The sequence below is a fragment of the Apus apus genome, chromosome 1 (assembly GCF_020740795.1).
Source record: "Apus apus isolate bApuApu2 chromosome 1, bApuApu2.pri.cur, whole genome shotgun sequence".
Taxonomy (NCBI): domain Eukaryota; kingdom Metazoa; phylum Chordata; class Aves; order Apodiformes; family Apodidae; genus Apus; species Apus apus.
In genome coordinates, this window is record NC_067282.1 from 110,946,837 (window position 1) to 110,963,734 (window position 16,898).

The 16,898-nt window shown below is 36.1% G+C and overlaps 1 protein-coding gene across 3 annotated transcripts in view; it reads left to right on the plus strand.

The window, feature by feature from the left end:
* The window catches only part of ADGRG2 (adhesion G protein-coupled receptor G2), a 56,563-nt gene that overhangs the window by 27,072 nt on the left and 12,593 nt on the right, over positions 1 to 16,898 (plus strand). For all 3 annotated transcript variants that reach the window (XM_051607972.1, XM_051607973.1, XM_051607974.1), the window contains exons 4-19: positions 986 to 1,027; positions 2,340 to 2,366; positions 4,282 to 4,314; positions 5,228 to 5,269; positions 7,992 to 8,039; positions 8,337 to 8,404; positions 8,940 to 9,013; positions 9,308 to 9,347; positions 9,481 to 9,515; positions 10,901 to 10,983; positions 11,630 to 11,690; positions 12,162 to 12,895; positions 13,707 to 13,899; positions 14,247 to 14,403; positions 15,406 to 15,549; positions 15,766 to 15,888. In XM_051607972.1, the coding sequence (XP_051463932.1) occupies positions 986 to 1,027; positions 2,340 to 2,366; positions 4,282 to 4,314; positions 5,228 to 5,269; positions 7,992 to 8,039; positions 8,337 to 8,404; positions 8,940 to 9,013; positions 9,308 to 9,347; positions 9,481 to 9,515; positions 10,901 to 10,983; positions 11,630 to 11,690; positions 12,162 to 12,895; positions 13,707 to 13,899; positions 14,247 to 14,403; positions 15,406 to 15,549; positions 15,766 to 15,888 (1,904 nt within the window). The remainder of the gene's footprint in view (positions 1 to 985; positions 1,028 to 2,339; positions 2,367 to 4,281; positions 4,315 to 5,227; positions 5,270 to 7,991; positions 8,040 to 8,336; positions 8,405 to 8,939; positions 9,014 to 9,307; positions 9,348 to 9,480; positions 9,516 to 10,900; positions 10,984 to 11,629; positions 11,691 to 12,161; positions 12,896 to 13,706; positions 13,900 to 14,246; positions 14,404 to 15,405; positions 15,550 to 15,765; positions 15,889 to 16,898) is intronic.

Here is a 16,898-nt window from a genome sequence, read left to right on the forward strand (position 1 = left end):
GGTAAATTTCTAGCCACCTGCTAGTTGCCTTCACCATGGGAAACACACAGCGTTTGCCTTGGTGGCAGTTTCACAGCAGTGGTCTCATGTAATTGATCTGCTAGGCCTCCTCATATTGATAGACCAGCCACCATCTTCTGTTCCGGGGAGACTTTAGACACTTGGCGCACTTGATTATGGTGCATATTTCACATCCGTGCGTGGCCTGTGCAATAGCTTCAGTTGTCAGATCTACATCTTGATCAAGCCCCATCTGTATGTTACATGGGCCCCTTGAGCTAGAAGTATGTCACTGTTTTGTTCCCAATCCAGGTCCACCTGTGCTGCTTAATTTCTGGCAGCCTGATCTATGTGCTCATTGTTTAAATGTTCTCTGGTGGTACAGCTCTTGGGCATGTGAGCATCTACATGATGTATAAGTAGAATCATGATGTAGATGTATTCTCAAAGTACAAGTCATGCAATTTGTAAATATGTATGGACTAAAGCATCCCTGTCTTAGCCAACTCTCCAGGCACCCTGCCTATTTTTGGTTTAATTTCTCTGCTTCTCTTTATATTAAGAAAATTTCACTTCTCAAATAATTAATCAGCATTTCTCTTCCACATTTTTGCAAAAATAGCTGTGTGGAAGTACAATTGTGTTACATTTTTGTTTGCTACTGTTTAGTCTACTTCATCTTCACTCAAGCAAGTATTTTGAAAGGTTTTCTGAAGACATTGGCAACGGAAGGGCAGTGGGAAAGCTCACAGCGTTATCTGTGTCTTCCATAAGTATAAAAGTGATAAACTGAGTAAAAAAATGATCTCAAAAAACCTAAACTTGACACACATTTCTTAGTGGATGCAAAGTAGTTTTGCAGATCAGCTTGAACTGAGGTGAGTAGCACATCTAAAATGGTTCTGTTTAAAAAAGTGTGTGTACATATGTATGTGTACAAATATGTATTAAACTTACACTCCTAAAAAATCTCTTTCCTTTGTAGTTGAAACTACTGCTACGTTGCCTGGCAGAGAACACTTAACAGGTACATGGGGGTGCTGTGTAATTTTTTCCCATTGTTCTTGTATTTTAGAAAGTGCATAGGAGATTGCTGCTGCTGTTGCTTTATAATTCATGGAGGTAGTTAAGAATATGTAAATATCTGCAAATTAATTATTGATATAATCCTATATATATAATTAGCATATTTCAAGGTGCAAATAGCATCAGTAATTTTCCAGAGAAAATCCAGTCATTGTTGAGATTACTCAAAAGAAATATGTTTACAGTTATCCTTTGAAAGAAGCTATTACTAGTTTTCAGTAAGGCAAGCAAAATAGTCTGAGCAAGGAATAATGTGATTATCATTTTAGAAACTCCTTGTTTACTAGGTTTAGCCAAAAAGATCTGGATTTCCACAGAGACTTTTGGTATTTCTGACTTAGCTCTTCTACAACAGTAGGAAAGGTTTTATAGTATGATTAGTGTACTGTAAGTAACATTATAGAATTTTGAGTCTTGAGAGAAGATGCTTAAATGCCTTACATTTTAAAGTAGTGTTTCATATTTGCAGCCAGCTGTTCTTTAGATTATATTTCTGTGATACCTGGCACTGTGAAAAAACACTCAGTGAATCAAAGGGATAACTGAAGTTTCTGTGTGAGCCAGATATCAAATTTCCAAATTTCTTTTCCATCAAAATACTGACTGTAACAACATCAAAGATTTAGCAGCTAGTGTTTGCTGTAGAAATAGCTGGCTGGCTCCTATCAAGATCAGAGGTTCAAACTTGAAATGAATTAGCTTTTTTGTAATGCTGATTTTTGCAGGATAGAAAAGAGAATAGATATGTACAGGATAAATTTTAAATGGCAATTCTCAGTGTTGTTATGCAAAGTCTTAGAAGAGTTCTTCATACCCAGCTACAGCCATCTTGTTACATAAGCTTGATTTCCTTTCCCAGAATTAGCAAGACACTCAGAGTAGGGACATGGCTTTCAGACAAGACTGGCACATATGTTGAGTCAGTGACTTTTGTTTTTTTAACATGATACCATGCAAACTATCCAGCGTTGAAGAGAAATCGTCTTCAGTTGAGTTCTAGTTGAATCCATTAAAATATTTTCTTTAGTCAGAGATTGTAACATCTGCCTTTTATGAAAACCTGGAGGCGTTCTTCTGATTAGTATGTGTTGCCCTCTTCTGGTGAATGGAATAAACTTTTGATAATATAAGGAAAGTCTGCTATGGGTAGCTATGCCTGTGTCTGAAAATTCATTATAGTCCTTTTTTCCTCTCCTTTTTTTTTTTCTTTTTTTTTGTTTTTCTTCTGTCTGAAACAAACCCTGGAAATTCAGGAGAATCAGCTGCAACAACCATTTCTGGTAAGAAAATCAGGACTTTACTCATTACTGTAATGTTTATTATTTCCTGTTAGACAAGTCTGCTCTTATCTGAGGTAATGCAGAAAATCTGTTATGTGAGTTCCAACACTTAATGTTTTGATTGTTTATTTTTTTAAGATTAAATTATTTTTCTTAATTCTACCTTGTAATGAAATAGCTTACCTTATAAGATCACTTATGGTTTGTAGCTGTGATGCTTAGGGACGAAAGAGGTGCAAGTTGCTTGATTAAGAGCCTTTTGTCCAGTAACCTAAACAGTGAACAGTTTGCTTAGATGACAGAGGAGGAACAGTGAGAGAGCTCCCCTACATCTCCTCCCACCCTCACAGGTGTGCAGACGTCTTTCAGTGCAGTGTGATATCCTACATACATACACAGGCACACACACACACAGACATGAGACATTAACTGCTGGCACCAGAGGTAATGAAGATCATCCTTGAAAACATTTTTTAAAAATGAAGAGTGCAGCCAAACAGAAATGGCTGTGTTAAAGCCAGTTGCTTTCTTGCTTAATGGATATATCATGTGTTGGAGAAAAGAAGTAATACATACACAAACACACATGCTTTTGTTCTTTTACAGATACAGTCTTTTTCTGGGAATGGTTCATCTTTAACAGGTGCAGCCGATTCAGTATTTGATGTAGATTATACCAAGCCAAATAATACAGATGAAGCCAGTGCTTAGTTTTCACACTTCCATGTATTTTGGCTGCTTTTAGTTGCATAGGAAAATCAGTTGTCTTCAGGATTCTTGCTAAAGAACCAGATATGCTTAGCTTTTACTCTGTATATGGAATTAAGAGGGCACTTTTCTTGAAGAGGCTGAAGATGGCTAGTCTAGTTGAAATAAACATATCAGGAAGAAAAGCCCCCTTTCTGTGTAATGAAGTAGATAGCTCTATATGCAACTGTTTATGCAGAGTCACCAACTTTCTTTATTGTACTTAAGATGTTCTTTTTATAAATGACAGTGTTGCTTTAGTAAAGAAATTTGGAAAGCAAAATGTTCGTCTGTTATGAAATTGCTCTGGCCTATTTTAAAAAAGGCTCTAAGTTGTCGTAGTGATATAAAGTGGTACTGTAATCACTTTGTATTCCTGTGCTGACACCTAAAATATGCTTACTAAGCACATCCTTCCTGAGCAATCTCTACATTTTCTTCTGTTGTTTTAATGTAATTTTTTATTTTCTTTTGACATAGCTGAAAAAACCTTGCATCCTCACTGCATTTAATTTATGTATGGGCCCGTTCTCCACATATGGTTACTGACAAAAATAGCTCTTTTTGGAGAGGCAGTTTGCCAAACCCAGTGTGTCATCTCTGCTCATTATTGTTGTGAGTTAATGCAGGAGAAAGTCATTGGGCCTAAGCAGTTATTGCTATTGGATATGCCAAATTCATCTGCATCTTCTAAAAGAATGAAACCAATAAAGAACCTATCTGAAAGAACTCATTTGCCAGCTGTTTTTATTCAGATACTCAGATTTTTAAAATAATGCAAACATTATTTCAAATACTTGTATTGAAATAATGTGAACATTCCTAACAAGCACACCAGTTGTTCTTAAAATGGAACATATAATTAAAATTCTGTTCCTGCTTGAAGTTTACATGCTTGATCTTTTTTTCTCCAAAATTTTTAGCAACAAAATATTAATACAGTTTCTACTTTTTTTTTTTTTTTGGGGGGGGGTTGTGTTTGGTTTTTTCTGTGCTTGTTTGTTTGTTTTTCCTGTAATCCTCTATGGTTACTTTAATCACCTATCCTATTAATTCTTCAGGCAAGATTTTATTGATGCTTCTCAGATTTATTTAGATTTAGAATTTTGTAGATATCTTACATTTATATTTTTTATTGGTTTTATTGTTATTAATTTTTATTTTTCAGATATGACTTCAGAGGACACTACACAAACTGCAGGTGAGAATTAGCATTAAGAGAATATGGTCTAAAGGGAGATGTTTGCTGCATTCATGAAAGTTTGCTGTTTTTTTTTCTGTAACTGCAATTTGTTTAGGTCTAATTATTTTCTTACATTATCTTAAATGCTGTATTTATCTCCAGTCTTTATTTTATAAAGTCTGCATGGGTAGGGCTTTGAAGTGCATTAAACAGATACTGAGCTGTTAACCTTTCTTTATAATTAAAAATACCACATTGCTCACCAAAGCCCAGATTGGTCATATTTATTTTGACCAAGTGTGGAGTTTTTTGGTATATCTACAGATAGAATGTTTTCTCTACTTTCTGAAACTCTGTATTTTACAGAACTGAAATGTACACACCATTCCTTAAAGACACTTACACGATACATTCTTGCAATGAGTTGCCAAGTAAGATCACTGAAGGCTCGAACAGAAGAACTTGCTGTCCTTTTTTTTTTTCCTGTTTGCATTTGAAAACAAGCAGATTCATCCCATGTCAGTACAGATTTCTACATGTCGGTGTATCAGCTGGGAATGCTGCTGTTCTTCATAGTTGGTGGAGGCAAAGACACATTTTTAGAATATGATTTATCTTATGATGAAGTGCCCATGTAGAATAGGTTAAATGGCAATCACACCTTACAAGCAGCAGTTTCTTCATTGAGTAACAGGGAGCCTGGCCCATGTGAGGATATAAATATTTGGCTGGATGGATCTCCCTCTGAATGCTGCTTTTTCATTTCCAGTGCTGGAAATAGCTTAACTCCCTTATAAATGGTGATGTGTTTACACTTCTGGGAATACTGAGTCTAAAGTAGAAATAAGTAAACTTTTTTTCTTTAACATATATTTCATAGGCTTTTTAACTTAAAATGTGAAAACTTAACAACTTTTGTTTTTTTTAACAGAAGCTCTTGACACCACTGATTATTACTCCGCCATAACACCAGGTAGGATTCATGTTGCACCCCTGATCTTCTTTTATGGGTCTCAAAATTGTAAGGATATGTGAGTTCCAGAAGCCTGCTCCTAAATATTTTTAATAGGATTTTTTTTCTTGGTTTTATGTTGTGTCATATTAGCAGTTTGTCTTACTTTGCATTGATCTCCAATCTGGTAGAAGGTCTAACTCTGCACTGCTGGTCTAGATGTCCATGTAGACAAGAGTTTGGTTATTTTCTGTCGTAGCAGCTGATTACCTCAAGGGTGTAAGAAACACAATCTCAGGGACCATCTTTGCTTTAAAAAAACCCCAAACCCACCACTTTATACTTTTTAGTAGACTGAAGGAGACTGAATCCAGTCATGATGCTCTCATGGCAGGTCTAGTCTTACAGGAGTAGCCTGGATTTTTTGTTTTGATTATCCATGTAGGAGCCTGGTAGACCAGTTAGAATGTATCTGCACTGAATTACTGCAAGCAGTAGAAAAACTGGCTTTGAGCCATAGTGGCTAGTACAGTTTGATACTGTGAATGTGACCTGCAGGAAGGTTGCAGCTATGTTATCTGATCATCTGTGGGGACTGGTGATACGGCCCAGATTTAATAACCCAGGGAGGTTAGAACTGGACCCCCTTGCTTTCTAAGCTCCTGCTGCAATAGAGGAGCCTGGGTGCGGCTGGATCCAGTCCTGTGCATGTCACAACTCAGACTGGGCAGCCCAGGGAGATTAGGACTGAACCCCCTTGCTTTCTAGACTTCCTTCAGAGAGGAGCCTAGGAGCAGCTGGGCTCAAAATCCTTCTCTCAGACCTGGTCTTCTCCCAGAGAGAGTAAATGTATGACAGTCCGAGTAGCAGCTCGACCGTCCAATATCCATTGATCAGCTTAAGGTGCAGCGACACACAAGGTCTGCTTATAACAAACAACACATTTATTACACTAGTAGGAGTTAATACTGAGCAACCTAAACAAAACCACCCGCATATATATATATATATAAAGTAAGGAAAAGGGGATGAGAAGAAAAAGGTGATAAAGAGAACAGGGAAATCACCGGTCCTGGATCCAGCGTCGTTGGTCCAGCCAACGGGGGAGGGTCGATGTAGATGGTCAGTGTTGGTGGAACTCCCAAAGCCCACCATTGCAGCCCCCCTATTTTATAGGCCTAGAATCTTGATTTCACAACGAGTACGTGTGATTGAGCCATACATGTGTGAGCAGCTGGAGTGGACCTCTGCCCCCTCTGCCCCTCAATCACTGTCGTTATCTCAGTCATCATTGTTATCTCATCTGTGCAGACCATTCCTGCAGTCTCCATCCTTCCAGGCAGGCCTTTTGGGATGCATATGAGCAGGGGCTACAACGAGGTTTCGATACCATTTCCCAAAGTAGGTCCGGTGGGCTGGTCCCTCACACTGGAAACACTTGTGATTTTTCATCAGTCTTTTCTCCTCCGTGCTGCTTATCTTGTGCGTTTTGGTGGCACGCAGAGATCCTGAGCAAGGCAAATGGGTGCCACACAAATGGGTGCTCTGTAAAGAAAAGAAGGCTGATGTTGCTCTTTTGTGTCACTCCTGGGCTGTGTGTTGGCATTTACAAGTGGTGTTTTTTCTTTATGTAGTTAATAATTTTGACAAGTTTGGTTATTTATGAACACTTTATTTCTTTCAGGGTTTATTTTTTTTTTAAAGTGGTGATACAGTTTTTGTAACTGTTTCACTGACAGCTGTCAGCAAAAAAGGGAAGGCAAATGTATGTGGATCTAAAACTGCTGTCTGAAAAAAAAAAAAAAATTCTAATAATTTGAATTTTGGCACTGCCTCACAATCCATACCCTTTGATTCTGTTTGTTGAGGGTGATAAAACTGCTGGAGCATCAGACTGTAACAGGCAAATATTTGTACCACAAAAAAGTAAAAAAACTCCAACAATTAAAATTCCCATCTTATTTGTTACTAGCTAATAATAAAAGCAGAGTAAATTCTTATACCAAGATGTGTTTATTTTGAACCATTTTGCCATTCCTCAGTTTAACTGAGGAGTCTGTTTAAGTAATGTAAGAAAGTTGTGCTGCCACGTTGTTTTGAACAAGTGTCAGAGTTTTGTCTTGAATCCAAATATCTTTTGAGTCCTTTATTTTGATTTTATACAACAGTGCTACCTGTTGTATAGTTAATTAATTTAGGATCAGCATTATCTCTTTGCAGTGCAGGTAGTATTAAAAATAAGGTAGCAGGCAAAAGCTTGCTGTGACTGAGTGAAGACATGTTCTATTAGATGACAGTAGACATGTTTGCTATCATAATAGTTTGAATTCTATTAGGTAGAGCAGTTTTAGTTTCTCACGATCATAAATAACCATAGTAGATAAACTCCTACTTAGTGATTGAATACTGTGATATTTGAAGAGCTTATTTATGATATGTTGATTTCTATTTTATTTTGATTTTTATTTTAAAAAGACAGACCACTTGCCTATAGGTCTTTTGTGGAAACTGTTACAAAAAATTATTCAAAATTAATCAAAACCAGCATGTTTCACTCCTAAGTCCTGAAAAATATTATGGTAAGTACCCTAGAGAAGTGAAGCCTAGACAGTATCTGAAATATTTTTAAAAGGTAAATACCTTTACATTTGAAACATTTAAATTACTCTAAAGATATATGTTTGTAATTATTGGTTTAACTTTTTTACTCACTGGGTTTTCTTTTTGTCAAAAAAAATTATAGCAGGAGAAACCATTTTATGCAACATAACACCTGTCTGTAATTATTCAGGTTAGTGATTTTCTTTTTCCTTTTTTTTTAACATAAAAACCATGTCCTGCTATTTTCTGTTTTGAGTAATGAGGTAACTAGTAGTTGCTATGTAAAAGCTAGCTCTGTAATACATTTTCTTGTCAATTCAGAGAAATTTTTGTATAGCTTGTAAAAATTAATATAAAATGTGTGTGGGGAGGGTATTTAAAAGTGATGAGAATTATAAGCCTGATAAAAGAGTGAATTTTAAATTTCTCAAATAATTTTATGTCTTGTGGTTTAGTTTTGATTTTCTTCTTTTTCTTTTGGTTTTAGTTTTCTATGTGGGCACGGTAAGACTTCAGGTGAATGAGGAAAGTAACACGTCACTAAATGTAGAAATAGTAAGTGTTCTCTCTTTTAAAACTTTATTGTAAAGAAGGCTGAATATATATAGCCTTATAAATGTGTATATATGTGTATACATATACATCTTTAGATCATTCCTACCATGTCTTTCATCTCAGATCATGGCTTTTTACTCCCAGGATTCTATGTTGTGTGTTACTTCTGTCTGTTATGGAGCTTGTCCCATTGCCACACTTACAGTTATGAAGTTTGTTCAGTGTCTGGTTTAAGCTGTCTCTGTTGCAAACTAAGCCAAGTTCCTCTTTTACTAACATGAGATATGGTGAAGTCACTGTCACTGTCCTCTTTCACAAATCAGATCACATTATTTGCTCTATACTAGATAAGCCAGTTCCTTCCATTAAGTTGTGACAACAATGCAGTGGTAAATATTTGCTGAAGTGTATTTACGAGAAAATGTGTTTCTTATCTTTGAAATTTCTGGCTCTTAAAATTGTGAAATTAACATGTTTCTTTCAAGGCTAAAAATTACTGCTTTTACTTAATCAGGGATTTTTTTTTTTCTAACAGATTAATAACACAGCCATCAACAAACAAGTCACAAAAGTAATTGCAATTCCAGCACCTTCCCCACAAGAATTGAGGTAAGTAATCACGAAAAAGGATTGAAATCTTTGATATATTTGGAAAAGGTCTGTCATCTCTGATGGCAGATATGTAAACTTGATTTGTGGAGTGACTAATAAAAAACAACTTTTAAAATGTTTAATCCTTTGAAAAGAGGTTTTACAATATTAGAATTGGCATAATTTTAAAAAGGTCACTGATAACTGGAAAAGTTGTATTTTCTCAGTACTTGTTATTTTTTTTATATTGTTGTAATTGTCTTCAGAAGCTTAACTAGAAATCCTCTGTAATGGTAATTTTTTATTTTAAAGAGTTTCAGAGTTCAACAAAACCTTGCAAGCACTAAGTGAGGTAAGATTACTAATTGTTCTTACTGTTTGGAAAACTTTTTTCCAACTTATTACCTGATAATGTTGTTGTCTGAGTATCAGTCCTGTTTTCTCCTGACAAAATATATTTTTTCTGTTTTCACTTGTCATTGCAGTCCTCTGTTATGAAATGCAGCACTGAAAACCAGAGGTTTGTTGTTAATTTTTTAAACACTGATATATTTAAAAGCTCATATAGTGTCTTGTGATGTATCAAGTATGAATGGCTGTGTAACAGAAGTAAACCCAAGGTTTCTGGGAAGCTAGGTTTGAGAAGCAGGCTGGAGAAATATATGTAGGCTGACAATGAAATTCTGATCCCATTATTCTCCTAACATTAGTGGCTTTTTGTTTTTTGGGGGTTTTTTATATTTTAATTTTTTTTTAACTGAACTGTATTGCTTTTCATTGATCTTCTGGTCAAGCTCAGGCTTGCCTGTCATATTTCTTTGGCATGTTAGCTTAGTCATATAGCAATGTAATGACTAAGGATCCAGGATATGGGAGCACTAGACTTCCAGAGCTTGTGAATACAATGCAGTCTTTAGAAGGGGATTGCTTCAGACATCTCAAGTGGCTGTTGTTTGGCTTGGGAAACCAGCCATCCTCAGGGTAGGGGAAGCCTGAGATCATAACCAGTTCAGAGTCTGGAAGCGCTGGCATATCAAAATAGCAAGTTGAACATAGAAGCCCTGAAATGTAGATAATGTCTGTCAATTTAATTGCTACTCACCACTGAATTGCTAGTCATTTAAACTGATCAGCTTTAAAACACTATGTTCTAAAACAAAATGTGTAACTTAATTTCTCCAAATACTTGAATTTGGCGTTTATCTTCCAGAGTTAACGATGAGAGAAAAGTCCAAAACACTGATATAGTAGCAGACAGAAAGTAATATCACACCTTCCTGTCATAGACTGGCAGTAGTTAGGGTACTCTTTTAATTCTTGTAAGCTGGAAAGAAGCTTGAATTAATCTTTTTTTATGTATTGCCTTTTCATTCACCTGTGTGTTTGAATTTGCTGAATGAGAAGGATTCTTACTGTAGTTTTGCTAGGCCATAATGTGTAAATACATAGTTACATGTTTATGTGAGTCATTTAAGTTTTCTCTGAAGCCAGGAGTGAGAACACTGCCTTTCCCCAGATGATGAAGGTTTCATATACTCTGACAGAGTTCCTCTCTGGAGTTGCTGTACAGTAACAGTGGAGATTACATTATTATCTTTATAAAATTATCAATTCTTAATGACTGACATTAATTAGGGAGGAGCCCATTTAAGAATCAACAGTTTCCATAGAGAAAAGAGAAAATAAGCTGCCACAAACTGACGTATTGCTCTTATATTTAGCCTGGTGTAGGGTTTTATGTGCATTTAAAATATCCCCAAATCTGAAAGAGCCTAGGAAGAATGTGCTGTCACACTTAAAATTTGTGCTAATTTGCTTTCACCTAGCATTTTGTATTAGCTTCGTGTGTTGTAAAGATGAGGCAGATCTCTTTCTTGAGTCTAAAGCTGTTTCTTCTCATTATAGCATGTACTGCAATTTTATAATGAAGCTGGCAGAGAGAGAGAATATAAGCAGTTTAAGAGACAAAACAGAAATAATCAAGCTTGGTAAGTTATGCTTTAAACACAGTCCCATCACAGGTACCCTCTCAGATTAAATTTCATATCTTTACATCTGACCTCCAAGTAGCCAAAATAAAAGATTTATACTTTTTAAATAAAAAAATATAAATTAAACAATATAACCATAAGAAAAATGCACCTTTCTGATGTTTGCGTGGAGAGGTGGAAAATAGAAACATGTTTAGAAAAAATTTGGTATAAAATCCCTGACTACATTAATAAAAAAAGAATTTGGAAGGATTAGTTATAAAATGACTTGAGAACATAAATGAGTGACTGAAATGCCAATCTGAACGAAAACATTTTTAAAGTAGCCAAGCTTTCTTAGTGGTATTGGAATAGTATGGATTTGTGATTCACACCATTTGTCTCTGTTTCAAAAGATGTAGCTCTGCATTTTGGTTTGTTTATAATGACAAAAAGACACTGAGCGAAAATCTGGGTGTATTGCAGTTTTCTGACTGGCCAGGCTCTGTTTTGCAAATACCATTTTAGAAAAAAGTAATAATTATGCAATATACAGTATTATTTAAAAATATAAAACACATGCTTATTTGAATATCCTCCTTAACAATATTAGCAATTTTTGTGCTTCAGGATAAACTAGGTTAATGCTTCTTTGTCATCTCAGAACGGTGCTGCTGTTCATCACTGGAGTACTGTTCCTTGACTGCTGAAGAATTACGAATGTAGTAAGTAAAAATACAGTATGGGACTTGCTTATTTTCTAAATTTCTTAATGCATTAACAGTCACCTTCTGTTGTTGCAGTGAAATAGCGAGGGAGGAATCCATAAGAACAACCTGTCATGCATTTTTCTATATAGTTCCATCCCTATTCCTCCCTCCTCTCCTCCCCTTTTTTTATTTTGATGGAGACAGCTTTTGTGTTCAGCATCAGGTCACCTCCAGAATAGGCAGCCAAGGCAGTAGTGGTATTTATAGACTTGCTAGTTAGTAAATACAGCAAAACAGAATGTTAGAATGCTGAAAATATTACAGGATTCATGTTTGTTACAAGAGCATGAAACATCCAATAAGATTTTGAAATTTACAGTATTGGTACTAAGACCATGTAATTTGTATATATTACTCTGTTATAATTAATTTTCTTTAAAATATAAGCTATGTTAAATTCTGTGCGTTTTTGTTTTTGTTTTACAGTACTATACAAGTGCCACCTCATACTATTTGGGTTCCTTTCCCTCGTTTTCCTTCTCTCCCTAAAAAGACTTACCACCAGTCTAATACTTTTACTTCCCCCACTACGCTTTCTACCAAACAAAGCCCCATAATTAGCCCACTGACGCCACTGTTCACAGACATTTATTCTTCTAAAACTCTGTCCACATCTCATACTACAGTTCCTCTCTCTGAAACTTCTGCCCCATCTACTACTGAAACTTCTGTGTCTTCCACCAGTGTTACCACTACACTTTCCTCTTCTGAGTCTCTTGCTCAACCTACCATTCCAACTTTTCCTTCTAGTAAATCTGTCACTGTTTCCACAACTGCAACAAAATCTGCCACTAGTGCTGCTTTCTCAATTAAATCTGATGCTGCATATTTTAGCAAGCCTATTACAATAATTTCTCCTTCTGTAGGTCTCAGTAAACATTCTACAGTTTCCTCTTCTGAGCTTCCCCCAAAACTTCCAATAGCAATTCCTCCCATTGAGACTACCACCAAATCTATTGCACAAAATCATCTTGCTACTGAGTCAACCCAACCTATTTCTGGTAACAAAAAAGTTACTACAGCACCTTTACAGCACCTTCCTCTTACTCCTTTCCCAACAACTTTGACCCCTACTGTTAGTCCTATCAACCACTCTGTCTCAGCTTCTCATCCTTATGCCAGCGCTGCTGTCCATGGTAGCATAATTCATGGGAGCACAGGTAAATATGACAAGTAAAATGATGATTTAATTATTTAATTACAGTTTTAATTTGAATGCCATGTACAGAACTTGCTTTTAAACTGTATTTAAATGAGAACATGTATCTGAGCTGTGACTTCCCAGTTACTGTGAGAGACCTAAGACAACTCTCATGAGGTGTATACTTATTTGAAAATACATTCTGATGTTTTTGGCCGTGATGAGTGATACCTCGCCCTACAAATTGCTTGCTAACTGTGATAGATAGGTACTGTGCTAAGTTCCCAGTAGGTACATTTATCAGAAAAAATTAAGTCACAGACTTAGCTGTTTTTTTACTAAGCTAGTGTTTTAAATATTGCAAATCAGAGTTGGATCTTACTTAAAATATTGTTATTGATTATGAATATTCTTAATGGCTGTGTATTTTCCTATTAAGATTGTATGCATCTTTACAAGCTTCTTTTCAAATTACTGATCATCTCTTGATTTTATTCTACTTACAGCCATCTTGTGGCTAAAAATAAAAAAAAATACATTATTAACATCATTAATGGTCTGATGTGAGGAACTTTGTAATCAATAAAAAGTGGGATTAATGCTGGCCATGTGAAACCTTGCTTTGTGTTTTCGTAAGTTTTAAATTATTGCTATCTGAAAACTAGTTAGGGAGAAAAGGCGATTCTGTCTCCTACAACATGTTGAGAGACTTTACAAGTTATGATAAGGTTTGTTGGTCAAGAGAACTGCTTAATTTTACTGCTTCTCAAAGCTTACTTTATTTGTTGAACACAAGGTTCAATAAATGCACAACTTTTCTTTTGTCACAGGAAAGATACTCTCAACTACCACGTACACTTCTGTGCATACCACCGCTAGTATCACAGCTGAGCAAATCGTGTCCAAAATAGAAAATGATTTAGCAGCTGGAAAAGTAGAGCCAAAAGATGTAGAAAGGATGGTTAGTGAGGTTAGCAAAGTCCTGACTGCCTCTCAACCATTACCACCCCGAATATCTAACAGGTAGGTCATTCTGGCAAGAAATTAGAGGTATGTTTTATCAATTGTCACGATAAATTGGCTTCAGCAAGTTTCATTTTTTTCGTAATCATAATCCAAAACAATGTTTCTTGTTCTTATAAAATAAAACTATTTTACACGAAACAGGAGTATCATTATAATGCTACAGGCCCCACTATAATATAATGCCATGGAAAACACAGTATTTTTTTGTGTTGACACAACAGCAAATGAACAGAGTCAGCTGTATTTTATACTGCACTTGTGTTGTCACTCCATAACCACAATTTGACTGAGTATTTAAGGGGTATGTGCTTGATAATACTAACTATCTCTGTTTTTCTTAACAGAATTATAAAACTGGTGGATTATATTGGCTTAAAACTGAACTTTGCAACAACATCTGCTGATTTTGCCTCCCCTTCCTTGGCTCTGGCAGTTGTCAAAACCAATAGCATCCGCTCCAACCAAATATCTTTTGCTGTCAAGGACTCAGCTGATCTCCAGGTTAAACATCAATAATTACAAATGCAAACTCTCAAACATTTATTTTTAAATATTTATGTTTTTGTATTTATATTTAACATGAGCTTGTTCTGTGGTTATGTCATAATTCAGAGGGCTGGAGCACCTCTGCTATGAAGACGGGCTGAGAAAGTTGGGGTTGTGCAGCCTGGAGAAGGGAAGGCTCCGGGAAGACCTTTTAGTGGCCTCCAGTACCTGAAGGGGCTACAGGAAAGCTGGGGAGGGACTGTTTACATGGCCTTGTAGTGAAAGGACAAGGGGTAATGGATTAAAACTGGAAGAGGGGAGATTTAGGTTAGACATTAGGAAGAAACTCTTTGCCGTGAGGATGGTGGTGAGACACTGCACAGGTTGCCCAGGGAAGTTGTGGCTGCCCACTCCCTGGAAGTGTTCAAGGCCAAGTTGGATGGGGCTCTGAGCAACTTGGTCTAGTGGGAGGTGTAGCCCCTTCAGGTACTGGAAGGCTGCTATAAGGTCTCCCTGGAGCCTTCTCTTCTCCAGGCTGAACAACCCCAACTCTCTCAGCCTGTCTGCATAGGAGAGGTGCTCCAGCCCTCTGATCATCTTTGTGGCCCCCCTGTGGACTTTGCAGGAGCTCCATGTCCTTCTGTTGGGGGCTCCAGAATTGTCAGGCTCTTATGCTGTCAAATGTTAATCTCCCTACACAATTACATAGACCTACCTAGGATGTTGCTCTTCACCTTTTGCAAATCAGTATTATCCACCACAGTGATGTGTTCTGTCCCTCTAAGCAAATGGGTAAAGCCAGAATATTTTCAAGGGTAGGCAGACCTGAAATGAGTTGCATCCTTTTCAAGTCTGCAGGTGCTATTTATATATTGGAGCAGGAGAGCAAGTAGAGTGCAGCAGTGAGTTCCTGACAGTGATTACAGAGTATTTCGAAGTTCTAAACTGAAAATAAGTAATAATTTAATTTTTCTTCAGTGACTGAAATTAAGCATAATCCTTGTATTTATTTTTCAGGTCTTTCTTAATGCACGTAGTGATTTCAATAATCTTGGATCAATTACTCTTCCTTCATCATTGCTGATAAATTTATCCCCTGAAGAACTGAACTTGGCTTCTAGAATTATATTCAACTTCTTTAAAAAGACTACTGTGTTCCAGGTATCTTTTCAGTCATCTGTTCGTAAGGGTTTTAAGCTCAAGCCTAGAGCAAAATAAAATACGGTCTTTTTCCCTCAAAACACATTTAAAAACTTCTGATTTAAAAGTTATTATTTTTGTCCAGTGCTCACTCCACATAACTGAGCTTTTGGGTACCGTACGCTACTATTGTTTCCTTTAAGATTTTAAAATAGCATTCTTTTTTTGTTGTTCCAGGATTTATCCTTGAAGAATGCATCTTTAATCAGCAACGTTATATCATCGAGTGTTGCTAACCTCACAATTAGAAACTTAAAGGCAAATGTTACTATCACTTTACAGAACGTCAGACCTAATCAGGTATGATTTACGATTTACATATTGGCAGACAAAGTACAATTCTATTGCCTTCACTGGAGTTGTCATAGAAGAAATAGTGTACTAAGAACATAGATCGGTTCGTTCTTCTTTATATGTGTGGCCATTTCATCTCCACTGGACTTTCAAAATCACTCATCTTCACTTATATGTCACCAATATAAATTTTTGTCTCAAATGGTTTCAGGTAATCTTGCTCTATCACTTGCCCATCCATTTTTTTTTAATCTTTTCTATTTACCCTTCTATTTCATTCTTCAAAGAATAAAAACTCTTAAATGAAAGCCTGACAGTGGGAGTTGCTACAGAGATGCTGCATTCATTACATTTGTAGGTGCTGCATGGCTAGAAAGCAATTCAAGTATTTTTTTCTTAGAGGGAATGTTGTTATTGCTCATATACAGCATCTCTTTCCTAAATGCATGTCGAGGATTAAAATCTTCTATCCCATATCTTAAAAGAATTTAAAATACTGAAATATTATGCACTGAAAAATTAGGCATTCCACTAATGTACCTGAAGCTTTTTTCAAGAGCTGGCTTAGTGTAGTTTTTACTTGTATTGAGATAATACTGAGTTTTGAGATATAACTGTAGAGGTATTAGTATTCGTAGCACTATAGTGTATTACTGCTACTATTTTTAGGATTTTTGTGTGTGTGAAATCTAGATGTAAATCTTTAACATCATGATAATTTAAAGCCATCAAATGTATTAAAAGTAATAAAAGTTTTTCCTTTTCTGTGTGTTCTTGACACTTAAAAAATCAAGAAGGATGAGAAATACCAAGAATTTGTATAGCATGGGAAGACACTGAAAGAGCATTCATAATGTTCTGCCAGGAAGAGAATCTTAGAATAAGCCTGAGCAGTAGCTCCTGTATGGTGATTTCAAATTTGTTCAGAGCATTTCCACATCTATATTGCAATATTAATCCATTCCATGCACTTAAATTAATGTTACGTTCATGTAGAACAGGTGTATTTGCTGTAC